Source organism: Martes martes (genome assembly GCF_963455335.1).
Source record: "Martes martes genome assembly, chromosome: 8".
Taxonomy (NCBI): domain Eukaryota; kingdom Metazoa; phylum Chordata; class Mammalia; order Carnivora; family Mustelidae; genus Martes; species Martes martes.
Genome location: NC_137895.1, coordinates 85,144,767 through 85,168,597, shown reverse-complemented (window position 1 = coordinate 85,168,597; position 23,831 = coordinate 85,144,767). Strand labels below are relative to the sequence as shown.

At 44.1% G+C, this 23,831-nt stretch overlaps 1 protein-coding gene across 4 annotated transcripts; it reads right to left on the bottom strand.

The window, feature by feature from the left end:
* Positions 1-1,051: 1,051 nt before the first annotated feature.
* On the bottom strand, positions 1,052-22,152 carry TMBIM6 (transmembrane BAX inhibitor motif containing 6). Of its 4 annotated transcripts, none has more exons than XM_080811079.1 (10): positions 22,031-22,152; positions 10,971-11,058; positions 10,475-10,583; positions 7,206-7,326; positions 5,959-6,007; positions 5,753-5,850; positions 5,465-5,544; positions 5,063-5,163; positions 4,375-4,450; positions 1,052-3,044 (listed from the first exon to the last, which is right to left on the bottom strand). In XM_080811079.1, exons 2-10 carry the CDS (start codon positions 11,024-11,026, stop codon positions 3,021-3,023), a joined length of 714 nt encoding a protein of 237 aa, XP_080667205.1. In that variant the 5' UTR covers positions 11,027-11,058; positions 22,031-22,152; the 3' UTR covers positions 1,052-3,020. The 4 variants fall into 4 exon arrangements, with proteins under 4 accessions (XP_080667205.1, XP_080667206.1, XP_080667207.1 ...); XM_080811080.1 differs by having other exon boundaries at positions 22,023-22,123; XM_080811081.1 differs by having other exon boundaries at positions 22,001-22,099.
* Between the last annotated feature and the right edge of the window lie 1,679 nt (positions 22,153-23,831).

Here is a 23,831-nt window from a genome sequence, read left to right as displayed (position 1 = left end):
TACCACATCTTCTTTATCCATTCATCTGTTGATGGACATCTAGGCTCTTTCCGTAGTTTGGCTATCATGGACATTGCTGCTATAAACATTCAGGTACACGTGCCCCTTTGGATCACTACATTTGTATCTTTAGGGTAAATACCCAATAGTGCAATTGCTGGGTCGTAGGGTGACTCTATTTTTCAACTTTTTGAGGAACCTCCATGCTGTTTTCCAGAGCAATACCCCACCTTCTTAAGCTATCGGGAGTATTAACACAGAAAGCACCTTGCCGGGCCTGATTTATTGTAAGCACTACCTTGTGCCTGGTAGGTGAAGGCAACTTCCCCCAAACAAAAGGGCTTTAGTCTGAGAGACTGGACTTTTTCAGTCAGGAAGAGAAAAAAGGTTGAGAGGAGAGCGTAAGGTATGCTTTCTCAGTTGGGGAGAGTGGCTAACATTAGCTGGGATGGAGGTATGTGGAATCCAAGAGGTCAACTGGGAGCAACCTGAACCAGTCAGGGTAACAGTCAAACCCTAAGAGGAAGCTCTGCGTCTGCAAGAACACAGCAACTGGGGGGCAAGCAAGCCAGAACGTAGTAACCTGATTGTAATAGTGGTTTATGATCTCATAAGCTGTGAAGACAAGGATTTCTGTATTTTTCACTGATGATTCCTACCACCTAGACTAGAGCCTGGCCCCAGCAGGTGACCAAAAAGACTTGCAGAACCAGTAGATCACCATGCCTTTCCTATTATACACCCCAAATTCCAGAGCCTGGCTATCCACCGGAACAATGGCACACGCCACTACCACAAAGCGCCTGAAGGCTGGGGACAGAGTAAGGCCCACTGGGCTCTACAGTGACTGCACAGAGGAAATTCTCAACATTTATGGCAAGCTGGAGTGGGAGGCCTTCTGTGGTCCCTGTTTCTTTCTAGTCACCAGTCTGCTAAGTCTAGATCAGAAACTCAATCCTGTTCCACTCCCAGGCCCTACTTAAAAGGCAAGTCAGAATGTCCCCATGCCCTGTTCAGCTGTGGCCTTGAACACACACACACACACACCAGGAAAGGTTAAGGAATTTTCTTTATTTTTTACAAATTAAGACTATGTAGATTTCATATATTTCTGAATCAAAAACACCTTTGTCTTCACAGTATGAGTTAGAGAATGCAGCCTGAGCTGAAAACCAAGGAACTAGAAAAGAAAGTGATAATTACAGTGATTACTGTATTAAAAACCTGTTAGGCATTTTCTTTAAAAGTCATTTTTTAGATCTGGTCATTCTTGGCACTGTTTCTAAAGAAAAACTCCTTTATCCCAAGCAAAAAAGCACAAGAGGTGGAGTCTGGCTTCAAGAGATGCAACTCAGATTCTCAGGCCTTGCAGAGAATCAACAAATGTATGGAGAGTGCTACTGGGCATTTAATGGGAAGTCCCTTTATTAAAAGTTCTCAAGTCAGAGGCTGGAGGCAGCAGCTAGGTCAGAGGGCAGCATCCTCTGCAGATGCCAGCCATTCCTGGCAGCACGGCTCCCCAGAAATACACACACCCTGGGGACAAACTGCTTCACAGGACAGCACGATGACATGGTGCACTGCGAACCAGTAGCCACTCAACCTGCGTGCTGCTTGTGAACGGGGAGAAACAAAAATGGTATCCTACTGGCAATGAGCTTTTGATGGCTCAGTCCCGTTCCACAGACGCCCTGTGAACAGCCAGAAACATAAACTGCTCTCCAGGCTACCTAACCTTCTGTGCCAGGGGCCTGTGGCAGCTCCCTGGGAAAGCTCCAGGGATCCCCATTAGTACTGGCCTCCCACACAATGACCAAGCTGTAGGGAATCATTCGTTTTGCAGGTTTGGTCACCCGTCCCTGGATGGAAGGCTATGGATTCTGGGAACAGGTGCAAACACCAAAAACTAAAGTGCATCTGTAAAAGGAACTTTTATCTACTGCCCAGTATCTCTGGCCTGACACTACTGGCGTCCAGGCAGAAGACAGAAATGCGCCGGACTGCTCTGAATGCAGCCTCCCAAGTCATCACAACCCAGTTCTGCAGCTCTCAACAAAGAACCATTCAGCTAGCAGCATCTCCTCCTACTTCCCCCACTGCCCCAAACAGGTCAACTAGGTTTGTCAGGCAGAATTAGTTTAAATTACCCCCAGGCTCAACCATTCCCCTTCCCTATCCTTCCTGTCCTGGGATCTTCAATCAAGGCCAGGTGGGAGAGGCTGCGCAACAACTCAGGTGATAAAAAATAAAGACGGGAAGTTCAGGAATTTTATGCTCTGTCTTGCCATACACAGCCAGCCTTTTCGTAAATACCTGACAACAATCAGTCTTTCCTTTGTGCTGAAATCCTCCCGCCCCGGGGATGGAAAAACCTACAGATTCCCTGAGGGTCAGACCAGGGACAGGGAAAGGGAACACATCAATCCACATTCCTTTTGGGACAGCAAGACAGAAAGGTGTGTTTGCCAGACCCGCCGCGGCTTGGGCAGCTCAGACGAAGCAAAGCATCCGCCAGAAGAGGCTCTTCATTTTCTTCACGGGGGTCAACAGCAGCTCAGATGTAATGAGCCTGAGGAACAAGGTCTCCAACAGGACCGCCCAGTCCCACAGGAACTGTGCACAAACCAAACGATGCTGAGGAAAGAGCCAAAGCGGCTCGACCAAAAGTTCAGGTGCACCTGGTGAAGCTTGGGTAGAAAGCGAACTCCTGGAGTTTACTCTGCTGTGGGTCCCACTCCTCATCACGGTGACCGGCTGCCCAAGCAGAGGGAGAAGGGAGAAGGGATGGGCTGGACAGACAAGGGAGTGGGGAAGAACCCCAGGAATATGAAGCCAAACTCCAAACTATATTTTGCTAATCAGTTTTTTGATCAAAAAATTCAAAATAGAGAAAACCACAAAGTACAAAAGCTTTTCTGATGCTTTTCATTATCACAGAACACACCACCTGCAATGTGTGCGAAGAGGAAATGAGGGGTGGAGGGAGAGGAGGTCAAAATGGGAAAGGCTGCATGGTCATTTCACTTCTTCTCTTTCTTCTTGTCCTAGAAATGGAGAAAAGTTACCCAATTAATTTTTGGCATCTGACATTCAACCTAGAACACTTTGAGTGAGCCAACACCTGGCTGCCTTTGGTTAGGGAAAGGAAGGGAACAGGACAATAAAAAGGAAGGAGAAATACTCCCTCGGTGTGGTAGGAACTGAATCTTAACCACCTTCCACTGATGGTCCCTCAAGTTGTTGACAGACCTGATGGGAATAAAAATTAAGCAGGTGCTTCCACTTCCACCCCAAGAGCACTCTTGGTTTACTCATAACCACCACAGCTCCAATCCCAACCCATGAAGGCTCTAGACTGGCAGTCCACCCTAGAATAACTACATAAGAGGCCGAGACCAACTTTCCATTAGCCCGGGAAGTGTAAATCCCGAGCACAAACCAAACCCAGAAATAATCCAGCCCAGTGAACTCTTCATCCCATCCTAGCAGACGCCAAGTTGATTGCTTTGGCTGAAACCTGCTTGGAGCCCCGTCTAGTCGTGGTACAGGTGAGACCGAGAGCCACCAATCGCACCTCCTCACCGGCTTCCACTGCCACCACACTATCTCCTGTTCCCTAAGGTCTGTGAAAAACCCTCATGGTTTCATTTGTTGACCTACTGCTGGAGTAGACTATGTGTGACACTCACTAACCATACACAGAATATTCTCTGGAAACAAGACCAACAAACGGATAAAACCAATCTACTTCTGACACATATTTATAAAAGCCAGTATTAAACAAATCCCCTAGAATATCTTTTCCTGAATCATAACTATCTTCACAGCCTTTAAATTCTTCATATACTAGATTGTTCCTTGCTGCCACTTAAGCCCCTTTCCCTTTTGATACTAATCTTAGGATTTTTTTTTTTTAAATACATTATTTGACAGACAGAGATCAGACAGAGAGCAGAGAGCCCAATGTGGGGCTTGATCCCAGGACCGTGAGATCATGACCCGAGCCGAAGGCAGAGGCTTAGCCCACTGAGCCACCCAGGCACCCGTTTTTTGTTTTTTGTTTTTTTTTTTTTTAAGTAATCTCTACACCCAACGTGGGGCTTGAATTTACAACCCTGAGATTAAAAGTCACATGGTCCACCAACTGACCCAGCCAGGCAGCCCTTGTTGTTTGTTTTTTTTTTTAAAGATTTTTTTTCTTTTACTTGTTCCCTTCTCATCACGGACTAACAGACTTCTGGTTCACCTCTTACTTGGCAGCCTACCTTACGGTTAACCTAGACCTACACACTATGTCAGTTTTCAAACCTGAAGTCTACACAGATGCTAAGTTCAGGTGCCATTCTCTCATCCTCAGGGAGCAGGTGGACTAACCTTCTCATTCATAGCCAGGATCATCATGAGTTTTCTGAAGAGAGTAATGAAATCTAAGAAGAGGTCAACGCAGTGCCTGAAATAGAAGAACCAGATTACCAACCAGCTCATCCCACCTTCCTTTTCCACAGTCCACGGAGCAGCAGAGCATAAAAACTCCCCTTCCCACCCTATGAAAGAGCTTCGCCAATACTCCAACACCCACTAAGTAAAACTCTGAGGTCCAAGATCCTTTTGAAATCAATAAAGCCATCAGCCCAGGTAAAAGCAAAGCTGAGCTTTAGACTCTGCAGGAGCCCGGACTACCATTAACTAGTTAGGAGACTCCGAGAAGATTGCATTTTTTAAAAGTTACATATGAAAAAGAATGTGTATCTTTCATTATTAAAGGTTTAAAGAACATACAAATATAGAGTAAAAAGGGAAAGATCCTTTCCCTCTCTCATGCCTAGAGATAACCACTATTAAAAATAAGGATAATTAAATGCGTCTTCAATTTTAAAAAGAGCTGATGTCTTTCAAGAATTGAGGGGACTACGCTATTTGGTGCACACTTCCAAAACCATGGGCATCTTACCATATACGCTCCCGAAGGCTGGCCATGAAGTTCAGCCAGCGCCACCCAGTCCACTCTTACCCCTCCCGATAGCCACAGAAAGGGAGGCAGTAAAGACCAGTTTTCACTCACCAGATATAATCCTTATCTCCATTTTCAGCCTTTTCAATAATGAGTTGAGTATCAAAAAGGACAAAGCCACACATGACCACCAGCCCCACATACAGGTTTGCCTAACAAGAGAAGAATGAGATGAGGTTACCATGTGGAAGACACCACAGAGGGGAAAAACCCAGCTGTGCCTCTTTTTGGCTCTTAGTTGTCTGAAAGTATGACAAATGCTAACCCTACTGGCATTAACGTTCTTGGAAACAGAAGCCTATGGTAAAGACCACATTGCTTCCCTAGGCAAAACTCTGCACTGCCAACAAAAGTGAGCATTCTGGAAGATTCTTAGCCACCCTGCTTTAGGGTGAAGCAAGTATAAGATGTGCCAGGCAAACGGCTGCTAGAACGTTATATGCCAAGTCTCACCTGGAAAAGCCAAATGGATCCAAAGAAAAGGTTCCCCAGGGAAGACAAGAGCATCAGGCTCATGGCTGACATCAAGACACCTGTAAGAGATGACAAAAAGCCATCCTGAGAAAAACAAAAGTGAGGGAAGACAATCCCATTAAAGCCTTTCCTTACTTACCAACCCTCCTCCGACAAATTAAAGCTTTCAATTTCAAACCAACAATCACAAGAAGGTGGAAGGTAGGGAAAGAGTCTTACCGAGAATTCTGGCTAAAGCAGAGACTCTGATTTCCAATCCACACTTACCTCCCAGAAAGAGGTAGCTCCGGCGCCTGGCATAGAGGGCGCTCAGGGTGAAGCAGGTGAAGATCATTGCTGTGCCCATGAAGGCGGTGGGAAGAATGCTGTGAGAGGAAAACACCATTAGACTGAGGGCTACAGGTCTGCAAACCTATATGGAAGAGGCATATTTGCAACGATAAAGAGACATAAGATGCTACTAGAACAATTACCTGGGGTTGATGGCAATGCATAGCTCCAGAGCAGGGCCCAGACCAACTCCTAGAAAACAAAAGCCCCAGAACACGGTATTACTGTCAACTCCTGAAAAGGACCCTCGTCCAAAAGCTGACCATCAAATGCACAGGCATGCCCACGCTCCTAAAAAACCAAAACATGTACACTGAAATAACTAAATCTCCACTCCTCTATCTGCCTTGTTTTCCAGGAACATACACTTGACTGAGTTATTTGTTTACAGACAGAGCTACAAAACTGTTCTCTGAACTGAAAATTATGCATGGCCCAGGATGAAAACACATTAGGGAAAAGGAAGCAGGCATGTCAAACATTTTTGAGCAAAGCTGTAAGGCTGCATACTCCGAAGAGGAATGATGTGAGACCATAATGTGGGCCAGATCAGGAATTAGAACAGAAGGATCAACAGCAAACCAGTGCCTTGTGGCCAGCAACCAACAGTCATGCAGGACTGACTCCCTTTGTAGAAAAGGCCCGACTGGTTTTGCAGGTGGACGCTTGCCAAGAGGAGGGTGCAGTGGCAACCTGTTCCAGCCCCGACATTTCCTCTACTCTTGCTACTCTCTCCTTCTGCTAATTCCACCCCTTAAAGCCTTCAAAAACTAGCTTTCCCTATTTAAAAAATCTTAATCTCCAAATCCCTTCCTTTCTATTTCAACACTACATAGATGAGACACACTCAAAACAAGTTGTACTAAGTGAAATGCTGCTCTGCAAGTATTTTCACTCTATAGCTTGAGTCCTGTTTTCCTTAACGATAATTCTTTTCCTGAGAATCAGCAAAGTGCTCTGCTGGATGGATCTCAATGTATGGCTTTAATTAACTGCCCGCAAAGTTGAGAATAAATGGTCACAGGGTGATAGCTGCAGTGTGAGTCCAACTAAGTTAAGAGTTTCAGGCCTAGTCCCACATCGACCATTAACAAGTTATGCTACCTAAGCTCTTGAACCTCATTCATTCAAGAACATAAATGCTTATTTTTGGATACAAACGGAGAAGTCACAGTCACTAGTCCTAAAGAGCAAATACTCTGGGTGGGAAAGATGCACCTCTATGAAGTGAGAAAGCAATACCAGGCAAAATACACTCAAATACAAGACTGATTAGCACGGTGTGCCAGCTGGGGTGAATCAGAATACATACAAATCTGGGGCCCTAGGCTAAAGAGATGCTAGATACAGTACCCCCTCCCACCCCAAGTTAGCCCAATTTCTAACATACCTGTAAGGAAAGCAAATCCAGCAAGAAGTCCCAGTCTTTTTTGCTCGGTTTCATGGCTATGAGGCGTTGTCATCAGCCAGATCATCAACCCCAGAGAGCCCAAGGCAGAGAGCAGGCCAGCCTGTCAAATCCAGAGTTAATAATGAAGTACTTGAAAATACCAAATTTATTCTGCAGATCTTACTGGGATCAAATATTCATCTGAACTTCCTAATATTTCCTTCTAACCTGGAGGTAGTGGAAAGGCAGAGGGGGCTAAGGAGAAACTAGAAGCCATGTAGGACAGGGCTGGGACGACCGTGGTGGATGCTAGAGGCTTTTTTTTTTTTTAAAGATTTTATTTATTTATTTATCTGACAGAGATCACAAGTAGGCAGAGAGGCAGGCAGAGAGAGAGAGGGAAGCAGGATCCCTGCTGAGCAGAGAGCTTGATGCAGGACTCGAACCCAGGACCCTGAAATCATGACCTGAGCCAAAGGCAGCGGCTTAACCCACTGAGCCACCCAGGCACCCCTAGAGGCTCTTCCGACCCAGTTAGTCCATCAGCCACAACTTCCCAAGTCGAACTACAAGTCCTGCCCAAGAAAAAGATCAATCAAAGTGACAAGTGTTTGAAGCACTTTCTAATCTGTAGGACAAGTAGAAATGATCCCTTTTTGACCACTTTAAAACACACACTCAAATATATATACCCATACTGAGAAAAATGACTGAGAGGGTGCTAGAGACTGAATGCTTATGTTCCCCCCAAATTCATGGTTAAATTTTAACCCCCAATGTGCTGGTATTTCGAGGTGTGTGTGGGGCGGAGGGGAGGATCTTTGGAAGGTGATAGGTCATGAGAGTGCAGCCTTTATTAGTGTCCTTAACAACAGAGATCCCAGAGCTCCCCTGCCCCTTCTGTGAAGACACAGTGAGAAGACAGTCATTTACACGAGAAGCAGGACCTCCCCACACAACGTATCTGCTGGTGCCATGACCTTGGACATCCAGCCTCCCAAACTGTGATAAACATTTGCTGTTTAAGCTACTCAGCCTAGGTGTTCTGTTAAAGCAGCCTCAATGGACTGAGGCAGAGTAAGAATCAAAATGTTAAGTTATGTCCGTGTGTTTTTCTTTCTTTCTCATCACTAGTCTGTTTTCTAAATGCTCTACAATGAACGTGCATTAGTTTTCTAAGAGAAAAAAACTTTTTTTTTTTTTATGATTTTGTTTGTTTATTTGTCAGAATGCAAGACAGAGCACAAGCCGAGGGAATGGCAGAGGGAGAGGGAGAAGCAGGCTCCCTGCCGAGCAGGAAGCCTGATGCAGGGCTTGATCCCAGGACTCTGGGATCACAACCCGAGCTGAAGGCAGACACTCAATGACTGAGTCACCCAGGTGCCCCAGGAAAAATATTCTTTAAAAAAAAAAAAAAGAAGAAGAAGAAGAAGGAGGAGGAAGTGGGAAAAGCTATAGGCAATTAGAAAGAGAAGAAAATCATGAAGGAGGTATGTACACACTGAAGTTCCTTCCTTCCTTTAAAAGCACAGCTGGTCCTCATTTCTCACAGTTATGATCTATAAAGTTACTGTGAATAATGAATTAATAATACTGAACAACTGCTCCTGAGAAAAATAAAGGGTTAGATTCTCACGTACCTCTGCTTACATTTTCTTCAACTGAAAAATACATGTTTTATGTGTGTTTATGTTTAAGGACACTTTATTTGATATATATTGTTAGTTCACCAACCTGTAACTCATGACCAACACACCATAAACTCAAGCCTGAACAAAGCTTACCTAACAAACATATTTTCTCCATAAGACACATCACAGTCTCAATGTACTTTTTTTTTGCACTCAGGAACACTAGACAGCACTCTAGCACTATGCCTGGGGTCCATTTTAAATAAAGACATCAGCACCAAAATCACAAAAATGCAAAAAATGTAGTACTACATAGACCATGAAAAAGACCCTTGTTTATACTACAAGAGCTTGAAGCAGGGCAGTGTGGCGCCTTGTTCAACCTCAGCTGGAACACGGCTGTATGCAACTCCAAGTTTTTGCCGTTCTGCTTAGGACTGCGAATGTCTGCAAAAGCACCATGGGGTACTGACTTTAGGGTTACAAATATTTTTAGCAAGTAGGTAAATTCATAAATATAGAATCCATGAATGATGATGATAACTGCATTTTACTACATTGCTTAGAAACAAAACAAAACGAAACCAAAACACACACACACAACCCCCCCCCCCCCCGGCAAAACAAAGAACACCCACAACCAGAAACCAAAATGGCCACTCTTGCCTAGAAATTGGAGTATGTTTTAGTCTAAACTCCAGGGATCAAAGTCTTATTCACTAAGTATCTAGAGTAATTTTTCATACAACCACTGCCAGGAGATGCCTGAGCATAGGGACAGTTCTCAGTAGTTGCAAATGCCAACACAGACACACTCTCTGTACTTACACTAAAAAGGACATTTGGAAAGGCCAAGTCGTGGTTAGTGAGAACTTCAAACTTTCTGATTATTCATCAACTGTCCTTTTTATTCCTACTGGCCAAACTGAAGGTCTCTTTCAACACAGGAAGGAAGTTGTTGAAGGTTTTCATGCAACTATGCAGATGGAAGTGCATCAGCAAATAAAATTAAGTCAAATCCTTGAAGGTCTCAACCCTGCCTCTCCTGATAATCGTACAATCAGTGGTCTGTATCTAAGAACCCCATAGTCACAAGCAAATAGAGAAGGGAGGAAAAGATAAAAAGGCTACTGTGCAAGGGTGCCTGGGTGGCTCAGTGGGTTGGGCCTCTGCCTTCAGCTCAGGTCGTGATCCCAGGGTCCTGGGATCGAGCCCGCATTGGGCTCTCTGCTCAGCAGGGAGCCTGATTCCTCCTCTCTCTGCCTGCCTCTCTGCCTACTTGTAATCTCTGTCTGTCAAATAAAATAAATAAAATTTTCAAAAAAAAAAAAAAAGGCTACTGTGCAAACCCCAGCACACACACCATGCCACAACTTAGAGGGCTGGGGTCTTACGTATCGCCTGCACACCATTCAGTGTCCAGGTTAGGACATTGTTTTCAGCACCTAGAGAGGGCATATCTACCAGAAAATTTAAATGGCTCTGCATGTCCATAGTTATTAGCTGGCTCTGGCTGAGTTCAGATCACAAACTATAGAAAAGGATTAGGGAGAGGTACAGGCTTGCACCAGCCCACTGCGCTAGTTTCTACATACTAAATTTATGCCACAGCAACACAATGAGAGAAAGTGCTCTTACCTGAAGGAAGTGAGTGACCACGTGGACATAGGCCCCCGCGGCCGCCACGAACATACAGAGGGCAAAACTGGCATAGACCTTCTTCAGGTGCTGCTGTGTCGAAGGGGTTCTGGGAAAGAACGTTAGTAACAGCCATTATTATAGGACCAATTTCATTTCTAAGCTAATAATCATTTCCCTCTCTTCTTCCCAGAGAATATGTGTAGGTTATAATTCAAAAAAAAAAAATGCCTTGAAAATAGATGAATTGAGAATCTTAAATACTGGGTAGGAGCCAAAGGTCCCAAATTATGAATAATCAGTACCCAAACTAGAATATCTAAATGGTTTCTCATTGACCACAGGCAGCCTTTAGAATCTAGGTGCTTTTATTAGATCCTCTGGATTCTAATAAAGTTAATATGGTAGTTAATACATATAAAAGTTAATGAACTAGGAAAAGGAACAAGATATGAAAGGAAATATAATAAACTACAGTCAAGATCATAACACTTACATGTGGGAAAATTTTAAGAGCGCATCAAAGTTGATCTTCCGATCAAATATGTTCATGATGCCAGAGTCTGTGGAACACAGCCTCTGCTCTGTAGAATTAAGGATAAAAAGAAGGTTATTTTACAGATACAAGGACATACAAAATAACATAAACAACTTTCTCATGAAAAACAGCAACATCCAAGTTCGGAAAATGAAAGTTACCTAAAATCCCACTGTTCTGGCACAGCCATTTTCATTTTTATGCATTTCCTTCTAGGATACATTTGCAATTATACTCAACCATTTTAAAGGACACAGAAGAAATGAAGCCACCTTCTTCTCACAAACTATTTTCTTACTACCATTTGATTTCTATTCTTTCAGAAAGTAACTGTCCCTTTAATAGATAGTTTCTTCCCTTGAGAAATTACCAGTTAGGAGTTAGTTAAAGGAACCCAGTCACTAGAATGTAAGGTGATAAATTTTTTTTATTCTATTTTTTGACAGGAGGGAGAGGCTGAGGAAGAGGGAGAATGAGAATCTGCAGCCACCACCCTGAGATCATAACCTGAGCCAAAATTAAGACTGGAACTTAATTAAGCACCCCTACAACATAAAACAATTTTATGTCACTGTATCAAAATGCTACTGAATTCTCTCAGCAAAGACAAAGAACCTTAAAAGGGGATGGAGCGGGGAGGGAGGAAAGAAGGAGCTGGGCCTGGTACTAGGTCCTGAATTTATTTTTTTTTAAATTTTTAATAGATTTTATTTATTTGACAGAGAGATAGAATGAGCAGGGGGAGCAGCAGAGAGAGTGGGAGAAACAGGCCCCCTGCCGAGCAAGCACCCCCCCCCCCACCGCCCCCACCAACGTGGGGATCCCAGAACCCTGGGATCATGACGAAGGCAGGCACTTAACCGCTTAACTGACTGAACCACCCAAGTGCGCCAGGTCTTGAATTTTAAATACATGCATGTAGAAACTTTCCATCCAATGCACATTAAAACTGAACTGAAAGGGATTTACAATTTAAAAAAAAAGAAAGTTTCTCTGTGAAAAAGGAATCTGTGCACAAATGAATTTTTTTAAGATAATTTCATAAACTTTACTACAGAAGAGTTGGAATAGTACAAAGAATTCCTAGAAACTCTTTACCCAAATTTTCTGTTAATATTTCACCACAGCTGCTTTATCCCCTCTCTATGTAGCAGTATATAGAGACTAAAATATTTTTCTCCCAACCATGCAGGCACCCCTAAATACTTGTGTATACAACTGAAAACCATAATCAAAACCGGGCAATTAACACTGACACAATACTATTATCTGATATACACACCCTATTCAGATCTTGCCCACTGTCCCAATATGTCACAGAAAGGACTTTTTTTCTTAAAGATTTTATTTATATTTATTTGACAGACAGAAATCACAAGTAGGCAGAGAGGCAGGCAGAGAAAGAGGGGGAAGGCAGGCTCCCCGCTGAGCAGAGAGCCCGATGCAGGGCTTGATCCCAGGACCCTGAGATCACGACACGAGCCAAAGGCAGAGGCCTCAACCCACTGAGCCACCCAGGCGCCCAGAAAGGACGTTTTTAACTGAACTATACCCAGGTTACATGTCATCAATATCATCAAGTTGAGCTCTTAAATTTTGTTCCCTCCTCTATTGCACATGCAATCCTTAAAAAAAAACAAAACAAAACAAACAAAAAAAAAACCCACACTCAAATCTACAGATTAAAAAAAAAACCCCAAAAACCTAATCAAGAATTTTCATCCTTCCTAAATATCAATCTTCCGCAATCACCCAGATTCTTATTAGACCCATAATGCCTATTCATTTCAAATTGACCAAAAACAGGAACGGGGTGGTATCAAAACACAAAGCTAAGTAGTTTGAAAGACCAGCCAACTAGTCAACGCCTATCCTAATGAGCACCTAGCCCAATACTCAGCAAAACTAATCTGCGCAATAAAAGTTATAATCCCAAACTGACTCCTGAGAAATCCTGCGCCAGTGGAAAGATGCCATTCTTTTCTTTCACACACATCATTACCATTTTTTTCCTGAGGCTCACTCTCTCACAAATGCAACAATTACAATGGCTAGCTTGCTCTCTCTTGATTTCCTCTTTCCTTTCCCGCTAATATCCTACTCACCTCAATTTCTTTTGTTAGTTCTGTTCTTAAGGATGGATACAGTGAGAAGCTGCAGAATGTAAGCTGCTCACCCCTCTAAGTCACGGGGCTCCCGGCCCTCCTGATCTAGATGGTGCAATTATTGCAGTCTGTTGCAGGACCGACCACAGTCTTTCATAACCATGATGAACTCACATCCTCTAGAGAGCACACTTACAGGATGGCAGAATCCAGCACCTGGAAAGTGTCTTTGTTCAAGGCTTTCATTAACACCCTTAATGACATCCCTAGACAGAACTTGCAACAGTTCTGAAGCAACCTTCAGAGCCAAGTTTCTCAGTATTCGCAACAACAACACTGAAGCACCTCTTGCTTCTAATTTCAAGAGTTTAAAAAAAAAAGGACTGGGGAGGGGGGTGATGAATGGGCTTAGCAGTGTAAATCCTCAAATACCCAGGGGGATTGTTAGTCAGAAAGGGGCAACACCCTGTAACCAGACCCCACTGTGTGGAAACAGCGGGAGGAGATAATGGCAGAAAGTCCTCTTTCCCAGTTTGGTCTCTGGCATTTCCCAGGGGGTACTGACTGCCTCTTAAAACTGCTGATGGAGGGGCGCCTGAGTGGCTCAGTGGGTTAAAGCCTCTGCCTTCGGCTCGGTCATGATCTCAGGGTCCTGGGATCAAGCCCCACGTAGGGTTCTCTGCTCAGCAAGGAGCCTGTTTCCTCCTCTCTCTCTGCCTACTTGTGATCTCTGTCAAATAAATAAATAAAATCTTAGGGGCACCTGGGTGGCTCAGTGGGTTAAGGCCTCTGCCTTCAGCTCAGGTCATGATCTCAGGGTCCTGGGATCGAGCCCCGCATTGGGCTCTCTGCTCGGCGGGGAGCCTTCTTCCTCCTCTCTCTCTCCTTCTTTGCCTACTTGTGATCTATCTGTCAAATAAATGAATAAAATCTTAAAAAAAAAATGCTTCCTCTTTAAATAAATAAAATCTTAAAAAAAAACCAAAAACAAAACTGCTGATGGAAAAACCGTAACTATCAAAGGTTGTGAGGACAGGAGGGAGTATCAAATAGCAATTTCTCCATGATTTAATATTGCCTTTTGGTGTAAAATAAGTAAAAAATAAACCAAACAAAACCAGTTTTCTAACACCAGTACTTATTCTAAAATTTAAGTGCAACACGTAAGAATCAAATTTTCTAGATTCAAAGGCACACAGCAGTTTTTTTTTGAGAGAGCATGGGTGTAAACACACAAGTGGTGGGGGCGGGGCACAGAGGGAGAGAAGATACTAAGCAGACTTCAAGCTCAGTGTGGAGCCCGATGCAGGGATCAATCCCACGACACTGAACATTATGACCTGAGCCAAAATCAAGAGTTGGATGCTTAACCGAATGAGCCCCCCAGAAGTCCCAAGGCATATAACAATTTTAATGATAGCTTTATAGGGGAAAAACACAATAAAGTATACATTTATTAAATGACATGATATGTACAGGACACAAGTTATTTCAGAACTGTTAAAACATGAGAAGGTGGGCCCTGGGTGGCTCAGAGGGGTGGGCCTCTGCCTTCAGCTCAGGTCATGATCTCAGGGTCCTGGGATGGAGTCCCGCATAGGGCTCTCCGTTTGGCAGGGCGCCTGCTTCCTTCTCTCTGTCTCTCTGCCTACTTCTGATCCCTCTGTCAAATAAATAAAAACTTAAAAAAAAAAAAAAAAAACTTGAGAAGGAAAAAGTTAGGTCTTAGAATCAAGGAAATGGGATAGTTCACTCTATGTTCCAAACAGACAGGAACTACTGTACAGATAAGTAAAGAGTCAAAAGGGTTCTTAAAGTTTTGCCAAAGGGATTAAGCTAATCAAGTTTCTATCTTAGCCTCAACTGCTCATACTGGGAAGCTGCAGAGAAAAGATCTCTACATTTCAATGGTCAACGGGCAAACTCAGCTCAACAAGATAACTGCATTCCCCAAAACAGCAGCTCCCAGTTTCAGTCAGGTCACGATCCCAGGGTGGGGTCCTGGGACCAAGGCCCCTTAGCGGGGAGCCTGCTTCTCCTTTTGCCTACTGCTCCTCCTGCTTCTGTGCACACGCTCGCGCGCTCTCTCTCTCTCTCCCCCTGCCACTCCCCCTTCTTGTGCTCTCTCTTGCTCTCTGGCAAATAAATAAAATCTTTTGAAAAAAATGGACATTAAAATGACAAGTTTTATGCTATGTATATTTTACCACAATAAAGGAAAAAAGTGTATTACAAGTTGCTCAGAAGTTATTCAATACAGCAGTTCCCCTAACACACACCAGTCCATTAAGAAATCCACACCAGCACCAGCCTGTCTCACCCTAGACACCAACTAATACAAAAATCTAGAAATTGCATCCTCCCTCCCTCCCACCGCACCCCCAGTTCTACACTCAAATGTAAAAACAGGGGGGTGGGATTATTTAAAATACAATGCAGAGAGTGCCCCCTAGACTCATGAGAAATTTGTCTGCATCGCATTTGAGAAGTAAATGTTAAGATGTTAATCACAATCAAATTCCTTTAATTTGGTTCAGAACTTCATTTAATGCGTTCATCCTTAGGAGAGCAGGAATACCAAACTTGACAGTTAATCTCATCAACTAACATCTACATCTTAGGTCTTGTTAAATCTCTTATTTTGTTCTAGGTTATCTTCCTTACCCTTGTCCTGAAATCAGTAATTATCATCAAGGGCCAAGCCTTGAAAACAACAACAAAAAAATTCTCTATAATCTTATTTCAATATCTATTAAGTACAGTCCATATGAAACATGGCCAAGTGGCCAAAAGCTATGCAAGACAGAAACAATCACAATTTTTTAAAAAAGATTTTATTTATTTATTTGAAGAGAGACAGAGAGAGAGAGAGAGAGTGAGAGACAGCACGAGAGGGGAGAAGGTCAGAGGGAGAAGCAGACTCCCCATGAAGCTGAGAGCCTGAAGCGGAACCCGATCCCGGCACTCCGGGATCATGACCTGAGCCGAAGGCAGTGGCCTAACCAACTGAGCCACCCAGGCGCCCACAATTTTTTTTTTAAGACTTGATTTATTTATTTGACAGAGAGATAGAGAGCATAAGTAGGCAGAGCAGCAAGCAGAGGGAAAGGGAGAAGCAGGCTCTCCGGTGAGCAGGGAGCCTGATGTAGGGCTGGATCCCAGGACCCTGGGATCATAACCTGAGGTGGAGGCAGCCGCTTAATCAACTGAGCCACCCAGGTGCCCCAAAACAATCACAATTTTTTAAAAAACCCTTACCTTTGAAAGATAAAAGCCTGCTGATTATTGGGCAGCAGGCTGCCTTAATGTACACAATTTAAAAACAAAAGCAGAAAGTCAGGGGCACCTGGGTAGTTCAATTCGTACAGCCTCCAACTCTTAATCTCAGGGTCATGAGTTCAAGCCTCATTATTAGGTGTGGAGCCTACGTTAAAAAATGTATTTTTTTTTTTAGAAATACAGCAAGTCAGGGGCACCTGGGTGGCTCAGTGGGTTAAAGCCTCTGCCTTCAGCTCAGGTCATGATCCCAGGGTCCTGGGATTGAGCCCTGTATGAAGCTCTCTGCTCAGCGGGGAGCCTGCTTCCCTTCCTCTCTCTCTGCCTGCCTCTCTGCCAAATAAATAAGTAAAATCTTTAAAAAAAAAAAAAAAAAAGGAAAGAAATACAGCAAGTCAAAGAAATATTATTCACACATTTAATTAAACATTTAGTTTGTGAATTATATGGTTCCTCCTTCCTGTCATAATTCAACCATTCGGAGTCCTCTTCCCACATATCCAGAAGGAACGAACTGATACTTGAGAGAAGAAAAACCCCATATGGTTATTAAAAAGCTGGGGGGGGGGTGGGAGAGGCAGCAGAATTGTATTTTTTTTGGAAGTTCTTCCTACTGAAAAGCTTTCAGACTCTGTATAACCGAGTATCTAGAATAGTAGGTAAGAGCTTGGCTTGCTGCACTTGAATCCTAACTGGTATTTCCTTAGCTGTGTGACCCACACCAAGTTTCTGGCACTTGAACCTCACTGTGCTTTAGTTTCCTCATTTGCATAGAGTAATATAAAATAATCTCTACTTCATAGGTTTGAGGTTGATAATACAAATAAAGTGCTTAGAACAGTGCTTCATACAGGGGTGCCTGGGTGGCTCAGCCAGTTAAGCATCTGACTCTTGACTTAGGCTCAGGTCATGATCCCAGGGTCGCAGGATCAAGCCCTGTGTCAGGCATAGAATCTGCTTAAGATTCTCTCTGCCCCTACCTCTCCCTCTGCTTCTGCCTATGCCCTTCTTCCCCCCCACCTACTATCTCATGCATACGTGCTCCCTCTCTTAAAAAAAAAAAAAAATAAAAAGTGCTTCATATATAAGACTGGCTCCATATGTTAACTATTGTTGTTACCAGTGTAAATACTCATTACTCTCGTGTCTTCAGTGCTTTATTTTCCCCTAGTTTTATAAAACACTTATTGTAGGTCTAATTTTCATATACCCTATAAATTAATTTTTTAAAATATTATTCGACCACTAACTCACAGCTAACTATATCCTGAAGACTTAATATTTACCCAAATAAATAAAATTAAGTTGGGGGAGAGGGAAGAGTCTAAGAAACTTATAAACTAGAATTTAAAGGAATTTGATAAATCTTTTTACTGGCTAGTTACTTTTGTTTAAATGCCATGTCTCTCCTTGGGCACATTTATACTGCACCTCCTGTCCCACAGGGGCACAAGGTGTTTTGAGACACCCTAATAACCACTAAGTGAGAATCCGTTGTGAAAGAGAATTTGATGAAGTAAATGGTCATTAGCTTGATGCTTTTCTTGTCATCCCTAAAGGTAGGTCAGTTTGGTTTCAGAAGTCCAAAGAACTGTTTTGACAGGCCTGGGCTCTGGTGGTCCTAGATTTGAACCCTAGATGTCCCAGCCCCTCCCTTAACTTGGGCCCAAACTCCTGGGCTAGCTAGGTGAGCTAGCTAACACTGGATCCCGTCTCTCTAGGGTGCTGCCTCAGAACCAAGCCAGTAACTCGAGATGGAATGCCTACAGCCTTCAATAAATTATTGGTTTTTTAAAGATTTTATTTGACACAGAGAGACACAACGAGAGAGGGAATACAAGCAGGGTGAGTGGGAGAAGAAAGCTTCCCGCTGAGCAAGAGCCCCAATGTGGCACTCGATCCCAAGGACCCTGGGATCATGACCTGAGCTGAAGGCAGATGCTTAACAACTGAGCCACCCAAGGGCCCCAATAAATTACTTTTTTTTTTTTTTAAAGATTTTATTTATTTATTTGACAGACAGAGATCACAAGTAGGCAGAGAGGCAGGCAGAGAGAGAGGAGGAAGCAGGCTCCCTGCTGAGCAGAGAGCCCGATGCGGGGCTCGATCCCAGGACCCTGAGATCATGACCTGAGCCGAAGGCAGAGGCTTTAACCCACTGAGCCACCCAGGCGCCCCAATAAATTACTTTTTTATACTGAGCTTTGACACTACTGAATTTCTCTGTAACAAGTGTCTGACAGATTGAATCATAAAGAGGCCCCAGTGTCCTAAATATCCTCATTTTCCAGTGTAAACCAGTAATCCCTCCCCAATAACAACATATTTAGCCCAAATGAGAGCAAGCATAGATAAGGATAAAGAGCACATCCGTTCAATTCTCACCCCTGAAGATCTTTTTAAGTGTTCTGGAATCCAGTTAATTGTGCCAGAACCTTGAGAGCAGAGCTTGCATCTGATTCAGCTTTCTATCCCCCCATATTTAAGCACAACCAGGAGTCACCAAAGCAAATGCAGACCCCATTACCTAATCAGGAGTGTTGCAACCTCAAATCAACACTTCCCAGCTGGCTCAAAGGGGAACCTATCTTGAGGAGTAACTTGAGTGGCCCTAAAAGCCAATCTCTAGTCTTTCTCTCCGTGGTTTGAACACTGTCTTTGGAAATCAAAAATATGTTTAATACCAAAGTACTTCATGAAACTTGGTTAGAAACTCTGTCGCGGGAGGGGGAGCACCTGGGTGGCGGAGTTAGTTTAAGTGCCTGCCTTCAGCTCAGGTCGTAATCTCAGGGTAGTGGGATTGAGTCCCACATCTGGCTCCCTGCTCTGCAGGGAGTCTGCTTCTCCCTCTCCCTGTGCTCACTCTCTCAAATAATAAATATATCTTAAGAAAAGAACTCTGGGGGAACAAAACAGGGTGAAGTGGAAGACACTACTGACATATTCTACAGTCAAGTCAAAGGGGCAAAGGAAAATTTAGCGGACAGAACATTAAGAGAATATTCAGTATTCTCCCAAAGGAGACTAATACCCTTGGGTAGTTTATGAAATAAAGTGAAACTTCAGGTCAGCAGCAGTACCTTCTATAATATGACATTTCTATAAAACTTAACAACTTTTAAAGTGCTTTTATATACACTATCTCCTTTGATCATCACACCAATCCATAAAGAAAGGGCAAAAATGACTAGTCTCACTTTAAAAAGAAAGTTCCAAAAGGCAGCGTTAATAGTGGCAGGAGCACTGGCTTTGGAGTCACAAATCTTACCATTTTCTACCACGTAACTTTGGGAAAATCGTTTCACCTAAGGTCATCTGGGCTTTCTTATCTGTATGATAAGGATGATTAAATAACACCAGCTCTACCAAACTTACTGAATGCCAGTTAAAAAAAAAAAAAATTTGTGGGCCACAGATAAAAAGTACAGCATAGGGGAACACAGCCAACGATATTTAACAGCCCCATATGGTGGGATGGTAGCTACCCCTGTGGTGAGCACAGCATAATGTACAGACTTGTTGAATCACTGTGTCCTTCACCTGAAGTAATGGAACATTGTGGGTCAACTATACCTCAGTTTAAAAAAAAAAAAAAAAAAAGAGGAAGAAAGAAAAGCTGTGTGAAATCACTGTAAAGTGCTAAAAAGACATTAGTATCGACTTACCAACACCATGAAGTTAAACAGTAGAGCCAGAACCACATTAGGGGCCTTATGACCTCTAACACCTGGAGCTCTCCCTACTATTATATCCTATGTAAGTTTTCATGAAGGCAGTTCCAGCCACAGGCCAAGAGAAATTTTAAAAATATTAACACATGCTGATTCCTATTACACTTCTCTATATTTTTCAGCACTTCTATGATAAGCATGAACTATATGCATAACCAGGAAAAAAACAGAAATGCTGACTAATATCTAATTTCACCTTTCTTATTCTTAGAAGAGTAAGACTTCAGTCACATCAATAGCAGGGAAGGGAGAAGGGTTCCTGGGTGGCTCAGTCATTAAGTGTCTGCCTTCAGCTCAGGTCATGATCCCAGCGTCCTGGGATCAAGCCCCACACTGGGCTCCCTGCTCAGGGAGACGGCTGCCTTCTTCCTCTGCCGCCCCCCTCCCCTTGTGTTCCCTCTCTCACTGTCTCTCTCTCTCTGGCAAATAAATAAATAAAATCTAAAAAAAAAAAAAAAAAAGGTAGGGAAGGGAGAGAGGAAGAAAAGAGGGTTCACTAAGCCATGTTTCCACAACAAGATGAATAATGGAAGAAGGAAACTCTGAATACAAATTACAGAGAGTGTTTCTCAAAAATTTCACCACTCTGTCCCCACTGGAAGAAAATGGTAGAAAATCTAAGTTATCAACATATTCTTGAAGACAAAACAAGAAATACTGGACAACAGAAATAAACCACCAAAGAGAGTAAACCTAGTAATAATTACAGAAATAAGTGTTATCTGCAGAAGCCACAAGAACTCGGTTATGCAACAGGAATAATCTTGCTTCAACTGAATTCTTAAACTACACATTCAACCAAAAGATAAACTAAACCTACATATCAATAAATAACTAGAAAAGTCTATTCGCCATTAACTTTCAGCCTTAAAATCTTTGTATTTCAGGCACAGTCAGCTGTACTACTGAGTTACATATTCAAAAGTTAACTATTGCTAGAACAGTCTCAAGTTCAAAGAGGTTTTTGTTATTGTTGTTCGGTCAATGAAAGGCTGAGGGGTTAGGCAATGGGCTGGCACTGAGTTAACAATTCCACACTTGATATATACACAAAAATATCAAAGCCTACTTACTACCTTAACTCCAACAAGTAGTTCCAAGAAAAAACCGCCCAACGACGCCCTTCCTGCGCTCACTCTGAGAAAGAACGCCCACAAGGCTCGGGACCAAGCAAAGCCAAGGCCACCTCACCTGTCCAAAGGTAATCAATCAGACCGGAATGGGGCTGGAAAGCCAGGAAGGATCTTCTCACCTCCCGCCTCTGCTTTCGGCTTCCAAGTAACTAAGGAGCTTTGCGTGTCACAGAGGAGTGTGACATCACCCGCCTGGCCGTGACAGGGCAGCCTCCTGACCAGGCCCTTTGTCCCGGCCCTCGCGGCTCACCCACAAGGGGCCCAGCCAGAGGACCCACAGCAGAGAAACAACCAGTCGGGTGAAGCAGGGGTGACCACAAACGCGTGAGGTTTCGCTTTCATTAGCCTCGGAAGGAAGGGGTGGGGGATGTGGCCTGAATTCAAGTAGTCGAGGCTGGGCCAAAGGGCCTATGCGCCTACTCCTGGCGGGGGGAGGGGGGGGAGAAAAGGAACGCAAAGTGGGAGGAAGGAAGAGGGACTAACAAGGACCCTTGGCTAGCACTCGCGCGCACAAAGGGAGCCTCGACGTCCCCCAAAACCCAGCAGACGCGCCCCAACCCCTCCCCCGCTCCGGAATGGTTGCGCATGCGCGGTACTAGTTCCCGAGCTTCTCCCCTACCCGCGCAGTCCAGTCGCGGAGCAGGCCCCATTCCCCGAAGGTGCAGTCTGTCCGAAAACCAACACTATTCCCACTCTTGCTCAGACAATAATCGCCAACCCCCTGTCCATTTCTCCCGGCTTACGCAGCCCCAGCTTCAGACGTACGTCCTTACCAGCCTCCTAAAAGCCTACACAGCTCTTCTCACACCGGATGTGCTCCTGACTCTCCCAGAGTCCGCTCTAGACTCTTTACCCAAGCGTCTGCCCCTGGAGGGAAGCTCCGCCCCTGCGTTCCGCTTAAGGCCAGTCCTCATTGGCCCCTGGCCGCACCTCTGCCTTCCCATTGGATTTACGTGAGTAAACAACGGCTGCTTACTTCAGGACCATTAGCTGATGCCCTTGTCGATCAAGACTCGGGCCACCAACCGGCGTCGTGGTAAAAGGTCTCCGCCTCTTCCTCCGTAGTTAGGTAGGACCGTGGTCTCAAGCCGCCCCTAGTGGAGAAAGTGAAGAAGGGACAGGCCCCACCCAAGATACCTGGCGTGTCACCGAGCCCCCGCGACGCGTGACAGGATAGCGCAACAAAGTCCCGGGATTCTAGTTTTAGCCTTCTCATGGAAAGTTAAAGGGGGAAAGAGATTCGGATAACGCGTAAAAAAGGCCGATCTACCTGGAATCTAGCGGGCCTTAGGCTTCAGAGCACTTTTGAGTCTCTGCGAATCGTCCAGGAATGCGAGGAGCACGTAGCAGTCCCAGTCCTGCACCGGAAGCACCGACGCCCTCTAGCCCAAGAGGTGGTCTTGGGGCCGCGTGCGGGGCTGTCGGGCTTCCAGGGTCACCTTGCCTGCTTGGTGGAGAAGGCAATAACTTCATAGTCACTCCGGCCTGTGGACTGGGATGGATGAGAGAGGCAACGAGGGCGGCAACCCGGCAGAGCTGCCCAGGCCGCCCGGGGAAGAAACTAAACCAAGGGAGATCAAAGGGCTGAGCTCCCCAAGAGCTTGTAGGGGGCAAGAAGCACCACGGTGCGAGAACTTAACGTAAGGAGGTGTGAAGCCGATTTAAAAAAAAAAAATGTTCCTACACTATCAATGTTTTAAATTACTTTTTTACTATTTTATCTAATATCCCTATAAAAATAGTACAAAATTGACATATGAAGAGGCAAAGAGTATGTAGACCAAAAAAATGTAGAAAAAGAGAGCTTATTGTGGTTGCCAGATAGTTAAAAATATTTTCTGGGTTTTGTTTCCTTTTTTTTTTTTCTGAATTGTGTGGTGTTTTTTTGTTTTGTCAGCATCTTAAAATGGGCAATGCTTCTTTTTCTCATTATAAATAAATATTGACTATTATATAACTTCATATTCTATTTCTTTTTTTTTTTTTTTTTACGATTTTATTTATTTGTAAGAGAGCACAAGCAGCGGGAGCAGCAGGCTCCCCGCTGAGCAGGAAGCCTGATGTGGGACTCAATTCCAGAACTCTCAATCATCACCTGAGCCAAAGGCAGACGCTTAACCAACAGAGCCCCTCAGGCATCCCTCATATTCTATTTCCTAAATACAGCCCCACAATTGCATATTTTTTTTTTTTAAAGATTTTATTTATTTGACAGACCGAGATCACAAGCAGGCAGAGAGGCAGGCAGAGAGGAAGGGAAGCAGGCTCCCCGCCGAGCAGAGAGCCCGACGCGGGGCTCGATCCAGGACCCCGGGACCACGACCCGAGCCGAAGGCAGAGGCCCCAACCCACTGAGCCACCCAGGCGCCCCCCACAATTGCATATTTTTTAGGTTGCACAGAATACAGATTTACCCCTGCCTCTCATTTTATAGATGAGGAAACAGGCCTCTGACTGAAAAAGTTTTGGCAAAGTAAGGGAAGAAACGTAGATTAAGCATTGCATGAGTGGAGATGAGATCAGAATCTATCCTTCTAGAAGGATTAGAACAGTTATCCTTTCAGTAAAGAATAC